The 24,406-nt window shown below is 52.4% G+C and overlaps 2 protein-coding genes across 4 annotated transcripts in view; one reads left to right on the top strand and one right to left on the bottom strand.

The window, feature by feature from the left end:
* Positions 1-10,066, top strand: part of Stat6 (signal transducer and activator of transcription 6) — a 19,006-nt gene extending 8,940 nt beyond the window's left edge. For both annotated transcript variants that reach the window (XM_029542247.1, XM_021204725.1), the window contains exons 5-22: positions 18-156; positions 274-326; positions 469-617; positions 1,272-1,403; positions 1,506-1,694; positions 2,149-2,236; positions 2,379-2,501; positions 4,192-4,284; positions 4,563-4,769; positions 6,006-6,100; positions 6,190-6,326; positions 6,638-6,784; positions 7,268-7,331; positions 7,426-7,530; positions 7,676-7,747; positions 8,532-8,597; positions 8,688-8,816; positions 8,894-10,066. In XM_029542247.1, coding sequence (XP_029398107.1) covers positions 18-156; positions 274-326; positions 469-617; positions 1,272-1,403; positions 1,506-1,694; positions 2,149-2,236; positions 2,379-2,501; positions 4,192-4,284; positions 4,563-4,769; positions 6,006-6,100; positions 6,190-6,326; positions 6,638-6,784; positions 7,268-7,331; positions 7,426-7,530; positions 7,676-7,747; positions 8,532-8,597; positions 8,688-8,816; positions 8,894-9,080 — 2,175 coding nt within the window. In that variant the 3' untranslated portion in view covers positions 9,081-10,066. The remainder of the gene's footprint in view (positions 1-17; positions 157-273; positions 327-468; positions 618-1,271; positions 1,404-1,505; positions 1,695-2,148; positions 2,237-2,378; positions 2,502-4,191; positions 4,285-4,562; positions 4,770-6,005; positions 6,101-6,189; positions 6,327-6,637; positions 6,785-7,267; positions 7,332-7,425; positions 7,531-7,675; positions 7,748-8,531; positions 8,598-8,687; positions 8,817-8,893) is intronic.
* Positions 10,035-15,932, bottom strand: Nab2 (NGFI-A binding protein 2). Of its 2 annotated transcripts, XM_021204726.2 has the most exons (7): positions 15,520-15,932; positions 13,413-14,286; positions 12,890-13,023; positions 12,466-12,517; positions 12,248-12,380; positions 11,847-12,038; positions 10,035-10,906 (listed from the first exon to the last, which is right to left on the bottom strand). In XM_021204726.2, exons 1-7 carry the CDS (start codon positions 15,600-15,602, stop codon positions 10,797-10,799), a joined length of 1,578 nt encoding a protein of 525 aa, XP_021060385.1. In that variant the 5' UTR covers positions 15,603-15,932; the 3' UTR covers positions 10,035-10,796. The 2 variants fall into 2 exon arrangements, with proteins under 2 accessions (XP_021060385.1, XP_021060386.1); XM_021204727.2 differs by lacking the exon at positions 11,847-12,038.
* Between the last annotated feature and the right edge of the window lie 8,474 nt (positions 15,933-24,406).

The raw sequence follows: 24,406 nt of genomic DNA, 5'->3' as shown, positions 1-24,406 counted from the left end.
CCCCCCACCCCGTGCAGTTCCGCCACCTGCCAGGGCCCTTCCATCGGAAGCAGGAGGAACTCAAGTTTACTACAGCCCTTGGAAGGCTTCAGCACCGAGTAAGGGAGACCCGGCTTCTCCGAGAATCTCTTCAGCAAGGGGCCAAGACCGGACAAGGTGGGGTTCAGGGCCTCGACGCCAGAGGACTTGGGGGAGAGTTTAGAAGTGATCTTTTCTTGGATCTTTGCCTTGAGCGAGGCTTTCTACACCCCTGACTTCTGCCCCTGCCCTCAGTGTCTCTGCAGAACTTGATAGACTCTCCTGCCAATGGTGCTGGTCCAAGTGAGGTGAGTAATGGACGCAATTGCCCGTAAGCCTGAAGGATGGAGTTGACTGAGCTGTGTGTGGGGACAGCAGGGAAAGTCCTCCTCCCAGGTGACCCAGGAGAAAACAATGGTGGCCCCGGCTCGGGCTCTTTTCTGCTCTTAGGACCTGGCCACGATGCTGCAGGGGACTGTGGGGGACCTGGAGGCCACCCAGGCCCTGGTGCTGAAAAGGATTCAGATTTGGAAACGGCAGCAGCAGCTGGCAGGGAATGGCACACCCTTTGAGGAGAGCCTAGCAGGGCTGCAGGAGAGGTGAGGGCAGGGCTGGCAGACAGGGAGCATGCAGGGTATGGGTACCCACTGTCTCTGCAAGATGGCACACAGGGGCGAGAGAGAGGAAGCTGAGGACAGTACCTTCGAAGTAGGCCAGGACTTACAGGAGTCAGTGGCTGCAAGGCCATGCACGGTGCTCACACAGAGCCTTCACCGGGATCTCAGTTGAGAGAGTCATCCATCATCTCTCTCTTCAAGCCCATGCCCAGAGGAATGGGGAAGCTGTCCTGTTTGTTCTTAAGACACAGCCTTACAGTGTAAGATGTCCAGGCTGGCCTTGAACTCACTACACGCCTCCTGTCTCAGCCTCCCCTGTACTGGAACTATCCATGTGGGTCACCAGACCTCACTGTTGTTGGGCGATAACACTTTCCAGTTTTCCCTAAAGCACAGTGCCTCTGGTAGAACTGTGAGAGGAGGCCCCTGGGCTCTCCACAGAGAGTCTGGACCCTGACAGTGAGCTCCTCATCCAGAGCCAAGACAGGTCCTGGAACCCCCTCCACCCCAGGGGCCTTGCAGACAGGCCCACAGCTATCCTATGCCTACCCACACACTAGCCCTCGCTCTCCCTGGGTTTGGGCTGAAGCAAACAACAAAGAAATCTGTGCTCCCTGACAACCATCCCGGCCCCAGGTGTGAAAGCCTGGTGGAAATTTATTCCCAGCTGCAGCAGGAGATTGGGGCAGTCAGTGGGGAACTGGAACCCAAGACCCGGGCATCGCTGATAAGCCGTCTGGATGAAGTCCTTCGAACCCTTGTGACCAGGTATATACCACGAGCCCCTACTTGGCTGTAAGTAGACCCCAGGGAGTGAAGGGGTTTCTAAAGGTGGAATCTAACACTGCTGTCTCCCTCTCATGACTCCAGCTCTTTCCTGGTGGAGAAGCAGCCCCCCCAGGTTCTGAAGACACAGACTAAGTTCCAGGCTGGGGTTCGATTCCTGCTGGGTCTACAGTTCTTAGGGACCTCAGCCAAGCTTCCACTGGTCAGAGCTGACATGGTGACAGAGAAACAGGCCAGAGAACTAAGCCTGGCCCAGGGGCCCGGGACTGGAGTGTAAGTGGAGGCTGGCCCTGGGTTGGAAAAGGTCTGATGAGCTGAGAGGTTGGCTTCATAAAGAGTGGGACCTAGGGAAAGAGACCTCTGGAGTGTAGAGACCCTGAACTCTGACCAGTTACGGCAGAGGAAGGGACGGGATCTGTTCAAGGGGAGTTATTTGGCCAAGATGGAGACTTCTCTCTTAAAAACCCTAGAGAGGGAGGCCAACAAGATGGGGCTTGCTGCATGAGCCCGATGACATGGATTTAATTTCTAGAACCTATGTAAAGGTGGAAGGAGAGAACTGACTCCTAAAAGTTGTTCTTTGACCTCTATATGAGCACACCCCATCACACACAGGTACAACAAAGATAAATAAAAGTTAAAAACCAAACAGGTGGTTCATTTCAGTGGGAAGACAGGTTCTTAGCAGGCCAGGGATGCGGCGCTCACACTCTGACTCCCCTGGCAGGGAGAGCACAGGGGAGATCATGAACAACACCGTGCCTCTGGAGAACAGTGTCCCCAGCAACTGCTGCTCCGCCCTGTTCAAGAACCTGGTGAGAGGCTGTGGGTGCTTGTGAACTCAGACTGTGTGGCTGACCCTTCTCGGAGAGGCCGTTGAGGGCCCAGAGAGGAAGCTATCAACATCCCTTGCTCTCTCCCGTACCCCCAACCCCCCCCGTGTTCTCCCCCTGGCAGCTCCTGAAGAAAATAAAGCGCTGTGAGCGGAAGGGCACAGAGTCTGTCACGGAGGAGAAGTGTGCTGTGCTGTTCTCCACGAGCTTCACGTTGGGCCCCAACAAACTTCTCATCCAGCTTCAGGTGAGCACAGACCCCTCCAGCCCTGCTACAGCTGGGGACCCCCTCCTCCTCACCCCACTAGAGCCCTGGATCCCACTCCTGACTGCCTCATATCCCACTTCATATCCCTGTTTCTGGGATAACTGACAGAGGTGGGAGGAACAAGACCCGGAGGGACACATCCAGGGAGTATGTGTGTAGCAAAGGCTTGTTGTTGTTGTTGTTGTTGTTGTTGTTTTGTTTACTTTCTCGAGGCAAGGCAGGGTCTCGTGATGTAGTCTATACAGGCTCTAGACTCTTTTCCTCGAAATATTATCATCATTATTGCGAGGGGGTGCATGCATGAGTCACGGAGCACATGTGGAGGTCAGAGGGCAACCTTTCCACTTTTATGTGGGTTCTGGAGGTTTCATTTGGGCCACTAGGCTTCTGCTGCACACATTTCCCCCACTAAGCCCTCTTACTGACCTTCAAACCCTTTTTCATTTTGTTCCTCTCCTCTCCTCTCCTCCCCTGCCCTCCCCTCCCTTCTTTGTTTTTGTTTGTTTGTTTGTTTGTTTGTTTTTTAATAGTCTTCTTCTGTAGCCCAGGCTGTCATTACACGCAATACCTTGCCACAGCCTCCCAAGTGCTGGGGAGCATAGATAGGCTTATACCTCACTCTCTAACACTTACCAAGCACTTTATATACATCAGGAGATCGGGGCACTATTATCAAGGATATGCACACACTTGTACACATACACACACTTGTGCACACACACATACTTGTGCACATACACATACTTGTGCATATACATCAAGATCTTTTTATAGAACAGGGCACTGTTTCCAGTGATACACAAGCACACATGGTCTGGTGGTTTTTGACTTAGGGTTACTATTGCTATGATAAAGACCATGGGCAAAAGCAACTTGGAGAGAAAAAGATCTATTACATCTTACTGTTCAGGTAACATCCATCACTGTGGGAAGTCAGGCAGGAACCTAGAGGCAGGAACGGAAGCTGGGGCCATGGAGGGTGCTTCTTACTGGCTTGTTCCTCCTGGCGTGCTCAGCCTGATTACATACAGCGGGACCACCTGCTCAGGGGTGGCCCCACCCACAATGATCAAGGCCCTCCCAGATCAATCACCAATTAAGAATATGCTCCACAGGCTTGCTTGCGGATCAGCGTCACAGAGGGCAGTTTCTCCTCTGTGGTTCCATCTTCTCAGATAACCCTAGCTCATGTCAACAAAACCCCAACCAGGACATGTTTCTAGATAACACCATAAGATGGGTATTATCATGTCAACCAAAACCCAACCAGGACATGTTTCTAGAGAACACCGTAAGATAGGTACTATCATGTCAACCAAAACCCAACCAGGACACGTTTCTAGATAACACTGTAAGATAGGTACTATTGCTACCCTCAGTTTACCGATGATGACCTTGGGTCACAGAACAGGTTCAGTCATTTGCCCAGGTCACACAGCCTCTAGGCATTGGGACTTGTTTGAGCCTGAAAGTCTGGCTTCCTAGCACTGAGTTGCCACTGTTTCTCTACACCGACGCCCTCACTGCGTCTCACAAAGTGTCCAGTGATGCACCACCAACCTTTAACTATGTCATGTGAACTAAGGGCTCCCCAGTACACTGCAAAAACACTCAGCAACGTGAGGGTACTTCTGACTCCAGCAAGGACACTCCTCTCTTCATCCTGTAGGCCCTGTCTCTGCCCTTGGTGGTCATCGTGCATGGTAACCAAGACAACAATGCCAAAGCTACCATCCTATGGGACAATGCCTTCTCTGAGATGGTAAGGAAAGACCTGGAGTGGGAGACAGGGGCAGGGTGGGTTCTTCTGTGGTGAGATAAGGGGCTGTCCTGGTTGGTGGGCGGCAGGCACGTTAAGTCTTTCTTGTGGGCCTGTCTTTGTGCTTCTACCCATGCTGGTCACACCTAACAGCTGTCACACCATGACACCACAGACAGTGACTGAGAAACCATGATGTGTGTGAGCCAGCTCAGAGAGCTGGGAAGAGCAGAGGCCGTTAGGAGGAAGACTGGCCATACGCGCTCTCTCCTTTTACCCAGGACCGAGTGCCCTTTGTGGTGGCTGAGCGAGTGCCCTGGGAGAAGATGTGTGAAACTCTGAACCTCAAGTTTATGGCTGAGGTGGGGACCAGCCGGGGACTGCTTCCAGAGCACTTCCTGTTCCTGGCCCAGAAGATCTTCAATGACAACAGCCTCAGTATGGAGGCCTTTCAGCACCGCTGTGTGTCCTGGTCACAATTCAACAAGGTCATTCCCCTGCTTTCTGTTTCCGACCCCAGCTCGTCACCCTCTGGCCACTCAAGAGCTCCTCAGCCTCTGCTTGCTGTGTAGCTCAGGCTGTCCTCAAACTCAACAGATAGCCCAGGCTAGCCTTGACCTCAAAATCCTCCCACCTCACTCTCCTTCAGAAGTGCACAGGGATGAGCCACCATGTCAGACAGGAGCCTGCATTTCTGACTTTTATTTTTTAAGATCTATTTATTTGCTGGGTGTGGTGACACACACCTTTAATCCCAGCACTTGGGAGGCAGAAGCAGGTGAATTTCTGAGTTCGAGGCCAGCCTGGTCTACAGAGTGAGTTCCAGGACAGCCAGGGCTATACAGAGAAACCCTGACTCAAACAAACAAAAACAAACAAACAACAAAAGATTTATTTATTGTATGTATGTGAGTCCACTGTTGCTGTCTTCAGACACCAGAAGAGGACATCAGATCCCATTACAGATGGTTGTGAGCCACCACATGGTTGCTGGGAATTGGACTCAGGACCTCTGGAAGAGCAGTTGGTGCTTTTAACCGCTAAGCCATCTCTCCAGCCTGAATTTCTGACTTTTAATATCGGCTACTGTATTTTTCTCTGTCTCCAAAGTGAGGTGGCTCAGGACTGAGTCAGTTACAAGAACAGGGAAAGGAGCCCGTGTCTGTGACCATGTTATCATCTCGAAAGTCACCGAGTGAATGCTAAAGCCACTTCTCAAGAAACAATGCCTTCCCCTGGCTCCCACTTGAGGCTTTTCCTCTTTCAAGCCAACAAACAGGAGGGTGGGGGAGAAGAAGCTCATGTGGCCGGAGAATGCATCACTGAGGAGAACAGGACAGCAGGACAGTCATCTTCCTCCGGATGGACTTTTACCGGGCCCCACGTGGGTTGCGACAGTGGTTATGAGGGTCTCCCATGCTAGGCTGCAGGCTTAAACCTCCACTCTGTCCCGCCAGTAGTGCGGACCTAAGGAAGGCACTTACCTATCCAGCTTCCATTCCATTTCTCTGATTGTTATGTGACATACAGAAAGATCAAAGACTGAATACACAGGAAAGCCTGAAGGGGTGTCCAGTGCGGTCGGGGTAAGCGGTTGTCGTCGTCGATGGGCCTTAGGTCTACTTTGGTCTTCAACCGTTGGTTCTCAGACTCTCAAAGCCCCGCAATTGCTCCAGCTCAGCCCTTCTCCCACTCACCTCTACACTTCCCCCTCCCCACTTCAGGAGATCCTGCTGGGCCGCGGCTTCACGTTTTGGCAGTGGTTTGATGGTGTCCTGGACCTCACCAAACGCTGTCTCCGGAGCTACTGGTCAGATCGGTGAGTCCCTGCCTCAGGGACCAAACGCCTATGGCTCCCTCTCCACACCCAGAACCCAACAGCCACATCTTCTCCCTCCCTCTGACCAGGCTGATCATCGGCTTTATCAGTAAGCAATATGTCACTAGCCTTCTCCTCAACGAGCCAGATGGCACCTTCCTCCTCCGCTTCAGTGACTCTGAGATTGGGGGCATCACCATTGCACATGTCATCCGGGGTCAGGATGGTGAGTCACCACAGTCCTCTGACTCCATGCTCTTTCCTGCGGGGAGGGGTTTCCTGGGGGAAGGAAATGCCCCGGCTACCCTTGATGTCCACCTGATCTTCAGGAAGTTCTTCCTAGCATCTTATTTCCCATTTTCCTGTGGTCTAACCTTCAACTCTTACAGCAATGGAGATGAGTGGGTCCCCTTCACTCTAGCCTTCACCCTAGGCCTTCTCTCACCTGCCCTGGTGGATTGAGAATGGATCTTGCGATGGGGCTGGGGAAAGAGAAATTTGGACGGGAGGACACTTAGGGCCTCATTTCTCTTCTAGGCTCCTCACAGATAGAGAACATCCAGCCATTTTCTGCCAAAGACCTGTCCATTCGCTCACTGGGGGACCGAATCCGAGATCTTGCTCAGTTAAAAAACCTCTACCCCAAGAAACCCAAGGATGAGGCTTTCCGGAGTCACTATAAGCGTGAGCGGGCAGCACTGAAACCTCCTGTCACCCACTGTCTCCCTGTCCTGGCTGTGGCCCTTTCTGTCAGTTATGGTCTCCTGTCTCTCCCATTTTGTAGCCCTGCCTCCACCTGTCCATCAACCTTCGTCCCTCCCTCCACCTGCCCATCAGCCTCCCTCCCTCCCCTCACCTGTTCATCAAACTTCCCCCCTCCCCTCACCTGTCCATCAACCTTTGTCCCTCCCTCCACCTGCCCATCAGCCTCCCTCCCTCCCCTCACCTGCCCATCAACCTTCGTCCCTCCCTCCACCTGCCCATCAGCCTCCCTCCCTCCCCTCACCTGNGCCCATCAGCCTCCCTCCCTCCCCTCACCTGCCCATCAACCTTCGTCCCTCCCTCCACCTGCCCATCAGCCTCCCTCCCTCCCCTCACCTGCCCATCAACCTTCCCCCCTCTGTGGCAGTGGGATGCCCCACAGTTCTCCTTTCCTTCCTGCTACAGCCGAACAGATGGGGAAGGACGGGAGGGGCTATGTCTCTACTACTATCAAGATGACTGTGGAAAGGTGAGTAACCGGTTAGTGGGTGGAGACTGGGGGCCGTACTCGTCGGCAGGAAGGAGTGACCTTTGTCAGTCACGTGTACTTCCTTCTCCTATAGGGACCAGCCCCTTCCTACTCCAGAGCCCCAGATGCCTGCCATGGTGCCACCTTATGATCTTGGAATGGCCCCTGATGCTTCCATGCAACTCAGCTCAGATATGGGGTAAAGAGCTTGGGAGATGGGAGGGGACCGGCCTGTGCGCAGGCTTTCAGCGTAGCCAGCTGGCTGGCCCGAGCAAGGTGACCTTTTCAACAGGGTGTGGGATTATGTGGGAGGGCTCACACTGGAGTTTGCTTTCTTTCCCCAGGTATCCTCCACAGTCCATCCACTCATTTCAGAGCCTAGAAGAGTCCATGAGTGTCCTGCCGTCCTTTCAGGAGTAAGTCAGACCTGCGGAGGATGCGGTGGGGCAGCATCTGGTCACAAACCACGAGTAGCCGGGCTTTGCGGAACTGAACCCCATGTGCTTGTGGGAGTGATGTCCAAGACTCAGATGGCCAGGGTTCGAGGTCCTAGCCTCCGGCAATAACGATAATGACATTATGGTGGTTACACGAATTCATAATGTGTGTAGGCCGGAGCTGAGCGCTTACAGCAAACACTGCTAGCATAGTCTCTCTCACCTGTGAAATTTGCAATAACTTATTTGCCGTATATTTGCTGTATTGCTGTGGTGCTGGGGGCTAAGCTCAGCGCTAAGGACTGAACACAGAGCCAAGCGTGTGCTCTGCCACTGATGACATCCCAGCAGCTGTGGTGATTTTTATTTATTAATCTTTTCTAATCCTGAAAACGACGCAGACTTTTTCTTTCCTCGAGAACCTTGGTGGTTTCATCAGCTCTCAGTCAAGTGCTTATCTGACTTCTGGGATTTGATGTGGGGTGGGCCTAGGAAACAGACATCATTCAGACTCAACACACTGGAAACTGGAAACACCATTTTACAGGTTGGGGGGTAAGAATCTCATCTCAGAGCACAGAAATGTCTTCCTGATGGAAGCCAGTCAGTGAGATGCTAAGTCAGGCAGCTTGTTTCCCGACTCATGTCTTGACTTTTGAATTCTCATTCATTCTCTCTCTCTCTCTCTCTCTCTCTCTCTCTCTCTCTCTCTCTCTCTCTCTCTCTCTCTTCCCCCCCACCTGCTTTTCCTTCCTGCTTCCAGGCCTCACCTGCAAATGCCCCCCAACATGAGCCAGATAACCATGCCCTTTGACCAGCCTCACCCCCAGTAAGTGACAAAGCCATTCCTGGCCCCGCTCTCTTTGTTCTTCCCTTGCCTACTCCACCCCTCCTAATTTCTTCTTCTGACTCCTGGCAGGGGTCTGCTGCAGTGCCAGTCCCAGGAACATGCTGTGTCCAGCCCTGAACCCATGCTTTGCCCAGATGTGACTATGGTAGAGGACAGCTGCCTAACTCAGCCCGTGGGAGGTTTCCCCCAAGGCACCTGGTGAGTAGCAACCTGAGAGTGAGGGCTGAGACAATGGGTTCTGTGCCTGCTCCCCTACTTCTCCCTCCTCTTTGCAGGGTCAGCGAAGACATGTACCCTCCCCTGATGCCTCCCACTGAACAGGACCTCACCAAGCTCCTCCTGGAGAACCAAGGGGAGGCAGGGGGGTCCTTAGGAAGCCAGCCCCTCCTGCAACCATCTCCTTATGGGCAATCAGGGATCTCAATGTCCCACCTGGACCTAAGGACCAACCCCAGCTGGTGATCCCAGCTGGAGAAGCCCGGAAACAAAGCCTGTTCTGTCTCTATGGACCCACTCTGGACACCTGCTCATGCAGGTGTCTCCGTCTCAGCTGTTCCTTGGTCAAGAGAAAAGGACTGACTGGGAGGGCATGTGGTGTATGGAACTGCTGTGCTCTGTCATTACTGCCACATCAGGGCCCCCTTTTCCAGCACTGAGTGAAAAGGGATGAGTGGGGTGTTAAGGCTGGAATGTGATACACCTGTATCACAACACACACACACACACACACCAGAACTGTGTTGAGCCAGGGCCTTGGGACTCAACATACAGAAACATAGAGACATTGTGCCAAAGACAGAGGGCATATAGACCTAGGGCATTGAAGCTGGGTTCAGGTGACTCTAGGAGGGAGAAAAAGGGAAAAGTGGGTATATGGTCACTGGTATGGGTTCTACCCAAATTTTCTTTTGTTTTCTACCCAAATTTTAAAAAGCAAAACTCCAAATTCTAGCAAAAAAAAAAAAAAAAAAAAGATGCCTAGTGACATTTGAGACTGTATTCTAAGAGCTAAGCTTGTGTATAGCTGTACCAATGACATGTTACCCAAGACATGTTAACCTATAGAAGTCACACATCACTGTAGGACCACACAGAACATGTATCTTCTGCTTTTGCCAGTGTGACCTTAACATATCTGAAAGGCTGAGACATTGTATAAGACAGCAACCCAGTATCATTTGGGGGAGTAACTATGTGGCTGTGACATGCATAAAGCTATAGCCTGGGTAACTCCATGATTCCAGTGTATCCTAGAACCTGGGGTATAAGTAGGGATGCAGACATCGCTGTGTAAACTCCTGGGCATTGAGGCCCCCAACTGCTGTCTTGTACTTTTCTGTCCACTGCCAGCTCTGACCCCTCCCCCAGCTCTCACCCAGTTCTTTTTTCCCTCACTAGGGGGAAGGGGGCCATGGATCCTAAGCCATAAAATAAATTTTATTCCAAAATAACAAAATAAATAATCTACTGTACACAATCTGAAAAGAAAGACACGCTAAGTGTTCGACAGGTGCTGCAGTCCTGCCGGCTGAGGAGGCCCAGGGTCCAACCCAGGCCTCTAAGGGGCTGGTGGAGGGAACTTCAGGGCACCCTCCCACACAGTGCCAAGAGAGAGGACTGCGGGGAGGGGGACGATGAGAACACGGCGGGCAAACTGCAGCACTTGTTAAATTAAAGAAACAAACTAGAAGCACGAAAAAATGGTGATGGGGAGGGGAGACCCAGTTTTCCCAAGCCCCAGTCTCAGAGCGAAGGGTTCCACTGTAAGCCGCTGGACCTTCCTGGGGAAGTTCCTTCTCTGTGTCCAAGTGGAGTAGTTCAGCTGCTCACACCACTGCTGGCCACCTGGAGAGTGTGTGTGTGTGTGTGTGTGTGTGTGTGTGTGTGTGTGTGTGAGAGAGAGAGAGAGAGAGATGAGAGAAAGGAGAGCCCCAGCAGGCTGGAGGCAAAGTCCATGCCCCTGAGCCGGGTGAGGGCACACCTTGCACCCTCCTTGTGTCCTCTGGCCAGGCCCCTGCCTGTTATTGCTTGAAGCCCCATAGTCCTGTGCCCATGGGGCGGATGGGAGGCAGAGGGCAGCGGAAGGATCCTTCTAGGGTAGTGGCGAGTGCAAGGATGGAGAATGTGGGGATCTAAGTGAGCCAGAAGTCTGAGTCCTGGGTCTGAGACTCCCTGCTTTCACTGCCGGCTGGCTTCTGCCTCCACTTTAACGCTGCTCCTGCGGCCCTCCACCAGAGCAGGATGAGGTCCTGGGGCAGGGCAGCGGTCCAACAACCCCTCCTCGAATTCTGTAGGAAAGAGGTGTAGGTTGGTTAGAACACTGGGTTGGAGGCTGAGCAGAAGCCTTGTTATGAGGCCAGGCACTGAAAAATGCGAAGACAGCTCCATTTATTGAATTACTGCCTCCTGCCCACTGCATGTGTATGGGGTTCCATACCCAAGCGTATGCAGCTCCCCCTCCTAGTTTGGTTGTGTGTAGCTCTCTGTCTCTGTGTGTCTCTCTTTTGCTGTCTCGCCCGCCTCTGCTCTGCTGGAATTTCTGGTTCTGTCAGGAACTGCGGGGGCGGCTTGGCTCTGACCTCTCCCCCTCCCCCGGCCCAGCCACCCCCCTCCACTCACCTCGGGTCCCCTCCCAGGTCTCGCCCTCCCTATATGTGCTCCCCGAGTTTTTGGTAGCCAAATCAGGGGAAACACAGGAAGCTAGACTCCCAGCTCCTCCCTCAAGAGAAGCACCCCCTTCAGTCCCCGCCCCCACTTCCCACCCACGCACAGTTTAAAAATACCAAGCCAGGGTTGGTGGCTTTGCCTGCGGCGTCACTCTCAGCCCAGCGGCTGCCCGGCCCTCTCCTCTCCTATGCACACACAAAGGGCCCAGTTTGGGCTCCTTGGCTTCCAAGCTGGGGAACCTTATCCCCACAACTCCCAGGGATTCCACCCCCTGCATTAGGTAGCTCTAGCCAGGCCTCCCTTACTGCTGACTCCCCTGCTCACCTTCACCCCTCATTCTGTTCTCTGCTCCTTGCTCAAAGATCCCCACCTGAAATCAGACCCTCCCAATCGGAAATAACCCAGTAGTAGCTTGCCCTGTTCAAGGTCTGGCTAGCTGGAACTCCTCCTACTGTTCTGACAGCTGTATCCCTCTTCCTCCCTCTGGTCCTAGAAAATGAGGACCCACATGGGGGCCTGAGTAGCTGGGGTGTTTAGGGACAGCACTGCTGGCTGCCTCACCTGCGAGAGGCGGCTTCGCAGGCACACAGGGGCTGAGGCGGCCCACACGATCATGGGAGACGAGGCGGGCGAGCCGCAGCCCCTCATCCATCAGTGTCTGCTGCAAGATGTGGCGGCTCCATAGCCCATGGGCTGGCAATGCCAGGGGCAGGTCAGCAGGGGGCGGCGTCAGCCTTGGGCACGACCCCACAGCTGTGGGCATGGGCACTGGTCAGGTCAGGGGCTGCCGCCAACGATACCCACCCTCAACCGACAGTCATTCCCATAGGCTCCTCTGTCCCCATCCAGCCAGGCCTCCCAACCCTGTTCCAGGCAGTTGACTCCTGGCTCATTCCTGCAACCCACCTGCCCCGCTTCCACCTCCTCCCAAAGCAGAGAAAGGTGCTCTAATGCACACTCACCCTGCAAGTGGCCATCCAGGCTCTCCCCAGACAGACTGGCGCTGTCCTCCTCTAGGCTGGGGCGGTAGGGGGCTGCATAGGACTCAGGGCCTGGAGGAGGCTGCTGGATTTCATTATGACTCTGTTCTCCAACCTGTGGATGTCCAAAATTTGGAAAATAAGGACTCAGCAAGGCAGTGGTTGGGGCAGGCTGCCTTTCCCTGCCCCCAAAACTATACCTCTTGTTTCAGTTTCTTCAGTGGTGGGCCTCCCAATTCTTCAGAGTGAAGCCTGCAAAAAAAACAAAAACAAAAACAAAAAAAACAGAAAAAAAACAAAAAACAAACAAACAAACAAAAAAAAACGAGTGGAGTTAGGAAGGGCCCCACAACTCCACAACGCATGGGGTGCACATCCGGCCAGGAAACATGCATTACTTAAAAACTGCAGGAAGAGTCTGGTTGGACAGGAGTTGGAAGTCAATCATCGTGGTTGGTTGGGGACAGAGAGCTAGCTTCAGACAAGTTTAAGTTGAGCTGGCAAGGTGAAGACATGCAGGTGGGTGGGAAGCAGGCCTAGAGCCGCCCGAGCTACAAGTGGGGAGAGCCAAGTCCTTGGCAGGATTCCAACCAAATGGTCCTGGGGAAGGGGTGGGTGTCTCACCTGGATCCCTTCAAGGAAGAAAGATAGGTGCTCTCTCGGGCCACTTGTCGGGACAGTGAGAAGAGTTCTACCCTTCGCAGTAAAAGAGTGTTGTCCCTCATGCAGAACTGGGCAGCAGCCTCATTGATGGTCAGCTGTGGCAAGAGGACAGCCAGTTTGAGTCCCTGACTCTCCTCTACTGTTTTCTTCCCTTTACCACCAAGGGGAGGCCCATCCAAAGACTGCCTGCTTTAAATAATACCCAGGAGCTGCCTGTACTTAAAGACAGGGGTGGGGACTCTGTCCCTATCAAGGCCTCCTGCTCCTAAGATGTGAGCAGCACAGGGCTCATTGCTATCATCTCAGCTTCCCTGTGGTTGACGAAAGTAAAGCTGCAGCTGGGGTTGGGTATGTGTGGGTGTGTGGAAGGAACCTGGGTGGTCAGGGGGACAATCATACAGAGGTGGGCGATGGAAGAAGCCTCAGAGGCAGGTGAACTGAGCCCCAGGAGTGAAGGGCAGTCCTGAGGACCAGGAACCCTCACCTCGTGCAAGCTAAGCTGTTTGCCCTCCCGCCGTTTGGAATCCAAGCGGCCATAGATGCTGCTGTACTTTCGGATCTCCTCCTCTTTCTGGCTGTCGTTGTCATCCATCTCAAAGATGTGCCCCACACTCCGCGCCAGCTTCTTATTCAGCTTCAAAAGGGATGTGATCTCTCCAGCGTCACCCCTGGGGAAACTCCGGAAGATCCTCTCCACACTTTCCACCACCATTCGCACCATCTCTGGTTCCAGGCGGTCTGGACCACACCCTGCGCCACCTGCGGCCACCCCCCCAGCCCCAGGCCCCTCAGGGAATCCTCCCCCTGCAGGTGGGGAGAAAGGGGGAGACCCGGCCTCCTCTTCTCCCCCTGCTCCAACATCAGATTCTGGAGTGCTCTGGCCTGGCCAGATCCGGGGATCCCCTGCCCCAGGTCCTCCAGGAAGTGGCGACAACTTCTCTCCAAGTTCAAGGGGACTCTTGGGGCTAAAGCTTCGAGCACTGCCCGCCTTTTCTCCTGGGCTGCCGTGTCCATTGCTCATGCTCCCTTTCCGGGTACCAGCTGTCTCGGAGATCTTGAAAAGCGGGATGCTGGAGACGGGCACAGCAGGCACTGGTTGGCTGAAGAGTCCTGGGTTGGTGGCCCATTCTCTCAGAGCCTTCTGTAGACGTCGGACATGGAGTGGTTTGGTGGCCATGCCCACGAGTGCCATGATTTCCAGGAACTCCTCCTCGCCCGCCTCACACAGCTGCTGTACATCATCCCCTCCCTGCTGGATGAAGGTCTCGTAGTAAGAGAGGAGGTTGGCGCGCTGCAGGACCCGGTACAGCTGCAGCTCACCCAGCGTCCGAGGCAGTGCCATGGCTGGGGCACTTGCCCTGAGGAGGAAGGGCAGGAGAGAGGCAGTGAGCACGAGCGCACTGCTGGGCTACCAACCCACACTAACAACTGCCCTCTTTCCTGGCCGGTGCCCTCCGATCCCCAGGAGCAGGGAAGGCCAGTTGCCTGACCTACAGCTATCAGAAAAACGCTTACCTCGTTTTTTACTTTGATCTTTCTGGTCTGGGGCAACACAATCTTGAGCACTGACACTCATTATAACTTCCCTGAAATGGCTGGACCCACTTCCCTCCCAATCACAGTCCTTACCTCTTCCCCCTAAATACTCAGCAGCCTCAACATTACCTAATGTAACATCTCATATTAAAGTTAACTTAGACTACTGAGAGCCATTGCTGGCAGCTTTACTCCTTGGCCAGGGAGTTGAGAGGGAGGGGTGTGGCATTTAGGGAACCTGGTAGACCCTTGCTCCTGCTCTTCGCTTCCAGGGCTTAAAAGCACCCTTCCTAGAATCTGTCCCAACTTTCCAGGCTGTCCAGTCCCCTTCAGTTACCCTCCCTCCTTGAATTGGTCCTTCCCACTATTCAGCAGGCCCCTCTCTTCTGGGAAAGGGGGAGGGAAGCCTTGATTGTTCTGCTCTGGGGCCGTTCTTCCCACACACTCCCACAGTAGCAGCGTCTGTGGGCGAAAACCGCCTGGGGGCTCCCGCCTACTCTCCTCTCGCTTGTTTTCCACCCTTAGGGAGTGCGGGAGAGGTTGAAGGTCTCTTGAGGAAGGGGCTGCACACCGGAGCCACCACCCCTCCTCACCCCGTGAATGGTCACTTCACGGACAAGGGAGGCCTGAAGCACACCCCCTTCAGGCCCACAGATGCTTAACTCAAAGGAACCACCTTCTCCCGGATGCCTGCTAATGACACACTGAGACAGCTAAGCGCCCCCACCCCTCACACTGTTGACAGATCAAGCTCTGGAGCTTCCCCTGGCGCTGGGGTGACATTCTTTGCAGGGGGCTCATGTGCCAGGTTATGCCCACTGAGTAAACCTGGAGTGGAAAATGAGGCAGTACTCTATCGTATCCAGATTCATCGGGTCTTTGTTTGCTTCCAGGATCCCCTATTTCAAATACTCACCCCCCTTTTCCATCAGTCTCCACCTCCCACCTCCGTCCCGTTTCCCCACGTCCTCTTTTCGACCTCCACCCTTTAGACCCCATTCCGGAGTCCAGCTCCACCCATTTCCACTCCCTGCCACCTCTCTTTGCCCACTAACTTGAATCTGGGTTGCGGGGTCCGGCGTGCGTTATCCCCTCTGCCAGGTGGCTGCTCCGCTGTAGGAGAGGGAGCTCTGTGCATGGACGGCCAGAGATCACCAGTGCCTCCCCTCTTGGTGCCCGGCGCCTGCTGCGCGCTGCTCTTTGCCTGGCGCGCGGGGCCCGGGTCCACCGCTGTCCAGGCTCCGTCCCTCCCTCCACGTCTTCTCTCTCGGAGCCTCCGCGCCTCTGTCTGTGCCTCTGCCCCCACCTCCCCGGCTGCGCTTGCCGCCTCTCCGCGCCTCCTCCCCCGCAGGACGCACAGGGAGCGAGGCCCGGCGCTGCGCTGGCTGCCGGGCTGGCGGGAGGAGGACGTGGGCAGAACCGGGGGCTGGGACCGGAGGCGGTGGGTGGGAGCCCAGGCCTGAGCCTTGGAGAGGCTGCTGCGGAGACTGAGAGGAGGAGACTTGGAGGAAGGGGAGGTGTGGAGGCGGAGGCGGGGACTCAAGGCGCCGAGTTGGGGACCGAGGTGACCTAGGCCGAGCTGTGGAAGGGGGAGCTTGGGGACCCAACAGGCGGGGCAGGTCGCTCCTTGCCGCCCACGCCGGATGCACAGCCGGCCCTCTCTGCGCCCACGTACCCACGTGAGCGCCCCGCCGGCTACATTCCTACTCCCTGCACCACTCCTACTCCTGTGAGCTGAGAGCGCAGTTTCACAACCACGCACAAGTATACAAAGACACGCGCACGTACGTGCACACGCGTCCAAACAACGACGCGGACGCCCGTTGGCCGCACTCCGGCCGCGCCGTGCCGTTAGTTTGAATGTTAGAAGTGATCGGGGGAAAAGTTGGCGAAGGGTCGGGGTGTGCGGCTCCTCCTGCTCGGCTCCCCTAGGATGTATCCTTAGGGTAAACCTGTTAGCGTGGTGCTGCGCAGGAATCCCTTTGGTGTCTCAACACCATTCTCTGGCCTAAAGGTTGTAATATGAAGAGGCGGCTCTCAAACCTTGGTCGTAAGTTATACTAGAATCTACTATTTACTTGAGCGTTGGTTAGGCACGTCGGGGTTGCTAGGTAGAGCCTGAATGGGTTTACCATGTTTTCGTGGCACCCTATTTTCTGATGGCCAGACCTTACTGCTTGGATGACTGGATAGCAAAGCCAGGAAAAGGCAGCTACATTCTCTGAGGTCATGAGTTATTGGACCTCTCTGGATAGTGTAGTGGAAGCAGAGCAAGAGGCTAAGAGTAGTCTACGTGACTGCCCACTATGGAGGACCGCCTTCAAGGAGCCCAACCCCCTCGGTTTCTTCTAGTCCCATCTGGTTCCCATTACACGCCCACGGCTAGGAGGGTTGGGGGGGTATTGGGCACGCGGGGGTTGTGTAGGCCTTTGGGGAAAGGGAGGGTGGGGGTGGGGAGCGTGGCCGACTGGCTCGAGGAAACGTCCCTCTAGTTCGAAACCTCGGCTCCGCCCCTCTGCTCAGCACTTGTGAGTGGCTTGCCCCAGCAGGGCGTGGGTGGTGTGGGTCGGGGCGGGTTCTACATTCCAGATTCATTCCAGACTGACAGGGGGGATCTCTTGGTTTCCCGAAGAGGGATGGGTACTTTAGGAGGAACGATTTCAATAGCTCAGGCTTTTGTCCTCCTTCCAAACATACTAGGGATTGTAGGAAGGTGCAGGGTCCTTCTCCCGACCCTTTGCTACTAAGTAGGGTACGACTAGACGGCCTTTCCTTCAATGTGTGCGGCGCCCTTCCCCCACTCCCCCGTCCGGTTATTTTGGAGTCTGGGCTGCCAGCCGCTGGCCCCAGGTTTCCTCGTGCCCCCGCCCTCCCCCTGCCCACGCTCCCCGTGACGCACATCCTTCGCCCACACTGCCTTTGCTCCGGGCGCCCCCCTCCCTCCCACAGGTCCCTTTGGGGTGGCGCTAAGTCCTGGGGTCTGGAGAGAGGGCAGCTAGTGCTGCGGTAGGGGGTGGGGAAGCTTGGAGCGTGAAGCCGGAGAGCCGGAACTTACTGTGTGCCTGGTCCTGGTCCAGGAAAGAAGATGATGGAGGGAGACGCAGAATCTGAGGCCTTGGCTCCCGTGTTTGGGACCAGGAGGGAAGGAGAGGAGATAGATATGCTGAGACACTTGCCCGGGTCCCTTTGTGGGTCAGAATGGGTCCCGATGGGAACCTGAGTGTGAGAGTGAAACTACGGAGTATCATTTGTAGCTCTGTTTCTCAAGACTTGCCATGGATTTAAGTAGAGCGCCTGTGTGGAAATTGTTAATTGTAGCTAGTCAGATCAAATACTATTGACAGTATTTTGAGTTTATGTGTTTGTTTCTTTATATCTACTTGTGTATCTGTGTCTGTAGATTGTATCCGAGTCCTTGTGTATTTTAAAATACATACATAAAAAAAAAAAAAATAGAAAAAAGCAGCATTGACTTGTCAGGCCCCACCAGAGGCCCAGAGCGCCCCCGCAGCCTGCAGCCGGAGCAGCTGAGATGTCTGTTCTTCGCTTTCCTCCCACGGCTACCACCCCCACACGCCCGCCTACTCTCTTCCGCTGAGAACAAGGAATTTCCAGCCTTTAGCAAAGTGTGTGTGTGTGTGTGTGTGTGTGTGTGTGTGTATGTGTTTTCGCACAGACAGGTGTGTGTTGGGGGTTGACAAAAGGGGAGTGGGAACATTTTTTTTTTTAAATTTCATTTTCTGTCAGGCTCCATTTTTCCCAGTGCCCGAATTTGCAAGACCATATCCTTACCTTCCTCTCCTGCTCTCCACCTCGCCCCCCCCCCACGCTCCCGGTAACCTCAAAGGCAGAACACAGCCAAGTGATGTCATTTAACCAAAGTTTAAGATTCCCTTTATTGTCCACGTCTGTTCTAGGAAGGAAAACAGTATCTCCAGTTGTAGTTCTTAAGGAAAAGGGTGGCGGAGACTGAAGAGGGGAGAAAGTGGGTGGGTGAGGAGCGAGCATACTGGCTGCCAGGACTGTCTTCCCAGGCACGTGGAGAATTTCATCTAGCAGATTGCTCCGCTCACTCCCCACCCCCCACGTTGTCAAAAAGAGACTCACTCAGCAAGGTTTGGCTGGACCTCACCTTTCTCAGACTGTTCCCTTCTGGACCCCCACCCCCACCTCCCAGGCAGAATTAATTCCTCTTACCCTTTATGGGTGATATTGTTTTCTATGTCCTTTAAATAGCATTTTAAAAAAATGTCTGTGTGTTCTTGGGTGTATGTGCAGGAGTGCAGGTGCCCACTGAACCTGTGCATGGGTGCTAGGAACTAAACTTAGGTCCTCTGCAGGAGAGATGGGTGCTCTTAACCCCTGGGCCATCTCTTCAGCCTACCCCTCCGCTTAAAAATAACTTTTATGTGTGGCTGTGTGTATGTATGTGCTCACTGAGGTCAGAAAAGGCATTGGGTCGTCTGGAAATAGAGTTGCAGATTATTGGGAGCTGCTATGTGTGCGCTGGAAACTGAATTAAGACCTCTGCAAGAAAACAGCTTCTCCTTTAGCTGCTGACCTACCCATCACTCCAGGCCCCACACCCCCGTGTGCTTTTGAGGCAGGCTCTCTCTCTCTGCAGTTCTGGCTGTTCTGAATCTCACTATGTAGCCCTGGCCGGCCTGGAAATACTTAACCTCTCAAAAATAAACTACACCTTTTATAAGGAACTCACCAATTGGTAGAAGAAGCAACTGTATAAACAACACACGGTGAATAATAGGAAACATATAAAAGGCGATAAGTATAGTTTTTTGTGGGAATTCTGACCTCACCTCCAGTCTGCCTGTTCAAAGGACTGAGATAGACAAGCATCTGGTGTGGGCAAGGAAGCATGGGGCTTGATGTAAGAATAGAAGTTTTCTAGGAAGACAGGAAGTTAAGCAAAGAGAGACATTTGCTCGCGTGAAGGTATAAACAGCCAAATGCTTCAGAAGCGAGATGTCCATGTTCACTGTGGGTGGGGGCTATGAGAAATGATAGTGTGTAAGTCCAAAACACTAAGTTTGCAGATGTCTGGGCCACCTGTGTACAATGCCCAAGGAAGCCAGCAGAGGGTGTTTGATGCCCTGGGATTGGAGTTACAGTTGTGAGCCTTGTGGCCTCAGTGGGTGCTGGGAACCAACCCAAGACTTCTGGAAGTGGTGGTGTTGTTAACTGCCGAGTCATCTCGTCAGCACCTACTTTAACTTACTTTTTTTTTTTTTTTTTAATTGCTTTTAGTTTTTGAGCCAGGGTTGTATGTATCTTAGGCTAACCTTGAACTTGGCCTCCTGCTGTCTCTGTTTCCAGCACTGAGTCATAGACCTGTATCACTCTGCCTGACTGTTATTTTTATAAAATACATTTGAAGGTACACCCAAAAAACCAATTCATATCCAGTAAATGTAAAGCCTCTTTGTCAAGCAGGGCACAGTGGTGGCACGGTGGTGGCCCGTGGTGGTGCACACCTTCAATCCCAGTGCTGGGGAGGCAGATCTCTGTGAGTCTGAGGCCTACATGACATAGAGTGATTCTAGTCCAGCCAGGACTGTTATAGAGTAGCCCCGTCTTCCACAGGTGGAGGAGTAAAGCTTCTTTGTCAAAGTGCTATTAATCTTCTTGAATGAGGATTATTCAGCAGCTAAGAGTTCGGTTCCCAGCACTGACATCAGACACCTGTAACTCCAGCTCCTGTCCTGAGGAGCTGATGATGCCTTCTTCTGGCTCCTGTGGACACCTGCACTCACATTCCACACCCCTCCCCATACTCATATGTATGTATTAGAAAAATAAAAATTCTCCTTCTACTTAGCAAGGCATGGTGGTCTGTGCTTTTAACCCCAGAATTTGAGAGGCAGTGATGGATGGCGTTTTGTGAGTCTGAGGCAACATAGGGAGTTAGAGTCCAGCCAGGGCTGCATAGTGAGACTCTATGGAAAAACAAAAAACAACAAAATGTTTGTAAATATACTTCATTTCTGAAATTTTCTCTACTTGATGAGTGTCAGCTTTCAAGCAGCATCAAACCTTGAATAGCATTATAGTTTTGTTTTTTAATTATTCATGTGTATGGATGTTTTACTTCCATGTTAGTCTGTGGAATACATGCCTGCAGTGCCTGTAGAGGCCAGAAGAGGGCGTTGTATCCTCTGGGACTGGCATCACAATTGTGAACTGTGGTGTGAGTGCTGGGACTCTGATATCCTGGTCCTCTGGAAGGTCAGCTGTAGTTTTGTTGTTGTTGTTTTTGTTTTGTTTTGTTTTGTTTTTGGTTTTTTGAGACAGGGTTTCTCTGTATAGCCCTGGCTGTCCTGGAACTCTGTACACCAGGCTGGCCTCGAACTCAGAAATCTGCCTGCCTCTGCCTCCCGAGTGCTGGGATTAAAGGCGTACACCACCACGCCCCGCTGTTGTTGTTTTTTTAATTTAAAGATTTTTATTTAATGAGTGCTCTATCTGCATGTACAACTGCAGGCCAGAAGAGGGCATCAGATCTCATTATAGATGGCTATGAGCCACCATGTGGTTGCTGGGAACTCAGGCTCTCTGGAAGAGTAGCCAGGGCTCTTAACTGCTGAGCCATCTCTCTACCCCCTTTAGTTGTTTCTTCATAGCTGAGAGATATTGGGAGATATGGTAGGACAAAAAAGACTCAAACACGGAGTAGAAGGGACAGACCTGCATTTAGGAGGGGGGAGGGCTGTGGTCCCGAGGGCACCAGGACTGTGACTAGATGGCTCCTAGGAAGCTCCAGGACACATGTAAAGGTGGAAGGAGAGAATGGAGCCCATGAAGTTGCTCTGACCACCTGCCTAGATCACTCATGCACACAAAGGAAGGTTTTTGTTGTTGGTGGTGGTTTTTTACAGAGGGCGAGGGAGAGAGATGGGGTCAGTGAGAAGAATCATAGCTTCCAAGTCTGAAGATGTAAGTTCCAACCTGGTGACTCATATGAGGTCTATGTATCTCCAACCCTAAATACATTTTAAAAGTAACAAAAAATTTTTTAAAAACTAGGGGGGGATAGCTTCAAAGAAAGTAAAAGCCATTCCTTCCCATAGGAAAATGCCAGCGAGGATGGCAAGGGCTGGGTGGGTCAGTGGCAAGGGGAGACCAGGACAGACTTGGAAGGTAGGCCACAGAAGCAGTAGGATTTGGTCATTGATTGGTTCTGTTACCTTCATCAGTCGACGGCTTCAATCCTTTTTCAGTTAGCTTCATCAGTCAGTGACTTCAAACCTTCAGAATTCCTACATCCGAAAAGTTACAAGACATGATTCTTTTAGTTCTGGGTACTGGGGATACAGTGTCATGGTTGAACACTTGCCTAGCTTGTAGGAGGCTGTTTTTTGTTTGTTTGTATGTTTGTTTTTGTTCTCAAAACACAAAAGAAACAAACAAAAAGCCCCAAACCAAGCCCTTCTAATCTGACCAGTCAACTTATGACAGAAAACAAGAGCAGCTTGCAAAGGGTTGGTGTCCACCCCCCCCCCCCAGGCTTGCTGGCACCACTCTTCCTACATCTTATTACTGAAACACTTCTTTCATAATTAATTCTGTGCTGACTTAGATGGTCGTGTGGCTGCTCTCCCCTCCCCTCCCCTTCTTCCCTCCCCTCCCCTCCCCTCCCCCCTCTCTTCCTTTGGATATTTTCAAGACAGGGTTTTTCTGTATAACCCTGGCTGTCCTGGAACTCACTCTGTGGACCAGGCTAGCCTTGAACTCAGAAATCCGCCTGCCTCTGCCTCCTGAGTGCTGGGATTAGAAGCGTGCACCATTACCTCCTTTCTGGTGCTCTTTTATATAGTGAATGTGTGCCAGGTTAGCCTTCTAAATTAAAAACAAACAAACAAAACAACAAAAAGCCCAAACCTGAAACATATTTACCACCATAGTATTTACACTATTCACTCAGCAGCCTTGGCCAGAGTCTTTTGGCTATTTTCATAAATCAGATCCACCTGCAGATAATCAATGTTCACTGCAGCCACCGAAGGTGACTCTTGAAATGCTTTGAAGAGTATCCTCAGGGTTAAAAAGGCGTGGGCTGCTTTACTTGCTCTCTTGGAATGACAGCACTCTTTTGGATGATGAAAGTGTGACGTGTTTAGAGACAACCTCGTCTCGTCATCGCAGTGGTGAGTGGTGAGTGATCTGATGGAGCTAGATCCCAAACCTGAATATAGTTCACCTGTTTTTGACTTTAGTGAGAACAAAAGAGAAAGCCCAGCCAGCGGTGAGAATGGAAAGTCCTGGTCTGGTATGGAGGCCCGTGCCTGCGATCCCAGCACATGGGAGTTAGGGGTAGGAGTTGACAGTTGTCCTCAGTTATTTAGGAAATTTGAAATGGCCTGGGGCACATGAAGCCATATCTATATCTATATAAGTATATGTCTATATACTATTTACATAACACACACACAACCCCCCCCCCCAAACCAGGCCGAAGCGATGGCTCGGTGGTTAAGAGGCCTTGTTGCTATTGCAAAGAGCCTAAGTTTGGTTCTATACAGCATCTGGCCATTAACTGTCTGTAAATTCAGTTCCAGTGCACCCACAGGCCTTTTCTGACCATCACACGCATCACACCCATGTGGTGCACAAATATTGTTGGTGCCTACCACCCCCACTAACCACTCCTCCTCCAGCAGGAATACCAGAGTGCCGCCCACCGTCGCAGGACCGCCCACCGTCGCAGGACCGCCCACCGTCGCAGGACCGCCCTCGCCAGACCGCCGCCGCTGGACCGCCCCCCATCATCGCGAGAACCCCGTGGCAACTTCAGAGGACTCAGGGGCATGCTGGGAATTCTTCTTTGTATTTAAGCCAGTTCCAACAATAAAATATGGGCCTTGATCAGAACGCTTTTGTCAGGGCCCCATTTTTCCTTTGCAGCCCTGTTCCTTTTTTCAGGATTTCCCGCGCTCCGGTTCGGATCCACAGTGGCTCTGCAGGCAGAGCACTACAAAATATACATGCAGGCAGAGCACCCATACACATGAAATAAAAATACATCTGAAGACAAATAAACAAAAAAACCACAGCAAAACCAAAAAAAGGGAAACGAAGAAGAATGAGAGGGCGGGCCTGGAAGACAAGTGAGGCGTGCCAGCATGGCAACATATGCCTGTAGTCCCAGCATTTGTCAGGCAGAGTCAGAAGGATCACTCAAATTTTAATGCCAGCCACATCCGTACAAGCTTCAGGACACCAGGGTCATATAGCCAGACTCTTATCGAAAAATTGCACATCTACATATATCACATGCATTCACACACATATATTGATCTACACAAGAGCATCACTAGAATTTAGTCTTTAAAAAGAGCTTTGGGGCTGGAGAGATGGGTCAGCAGGTAACAGCACTGACTGCTCTTCCAAAGGTCCTGTGTTCAAATCCTAGCAACCACATGGTGGCTCACAACCATCTGTAATGAAACCTGACACCCTCTTCTGGTGTGTCTGAAGACAGCCACAGTGTACTTATGTATAATAATAAATCTTTGGACCTGAGCGAGCAGAGCAGAGGTCCTAAAAATTCAATTCCGAACAACCACATGAAGTCTCACAACCATCTGTACAGCTATAGTGTACTCATATGCATAAAATAAATCTTAAAAAAAACACAAAAAGAAAAACCTATCTTTGCCTTCCTCGAACACTGAAAAGTAAGCAGAGACTTTCCATACATCTGCATCATCTCTTCTGCTACCTTCCACTGACATATAGGGCTCACTTACTCACACATTAGGAAAAAACATGCTTAAGGTTTCATTCTGTTCTGTTTTTAAAATTTTCAATTATGTCCTGTCATGCGTGCCTATGTAGTACCCTTGGAGGCCAGAAGAGGGTGTCAGAATCCCTGGAGTTACAGCAGGCAGTGAGAATGTAGTACCCTTGGAGGCCAGAAGAGGGTGT

Source organism: Mus pahari, chromosome 9 (assembly GCF_900095145.1).
Source record: "Mus pahari chromosome 9, PAHARI_EIJ_v1.1, whole genome shotgun sequence".
NCBI classification, from domain to species: domain Eukaryota; kingdom Metazoa; phylum Chordata; class Mammalia; order Rodentia; family Muridae; genus Mus; species Mus pahari.
Note: the sequence above shows the minus strand (reverse complement) of the source record. Positions and strands in the feature narration are given on the sequence as shown.

Excerpts from the sequence above, each read along its gene's own strand:
- Nab2 (XM_021204726.2), bottom strand. The coding sequence starts at position 15,602 with ATGCACAGAGCTCCCTCTCCTACAGCGGAGCAGCCACCTGGCAGAGGG. Across the intron at positions 12,518-12,889 it reads TCTTCCTTGAAGGGATCCAG|GCTTCACTCTGAAGAATTGG; the intron begins GTGAGACACCCA and ends TTTTTTTTGCAG. Across the intron at positions 10,907-11,846 it reads TGCGAAGCCGCCTCTCGCAG|AATTCGAGGAGGGGTTGTTG; the intron begins GTGAGGCAGCCA and ends TCTTTCCTACAG.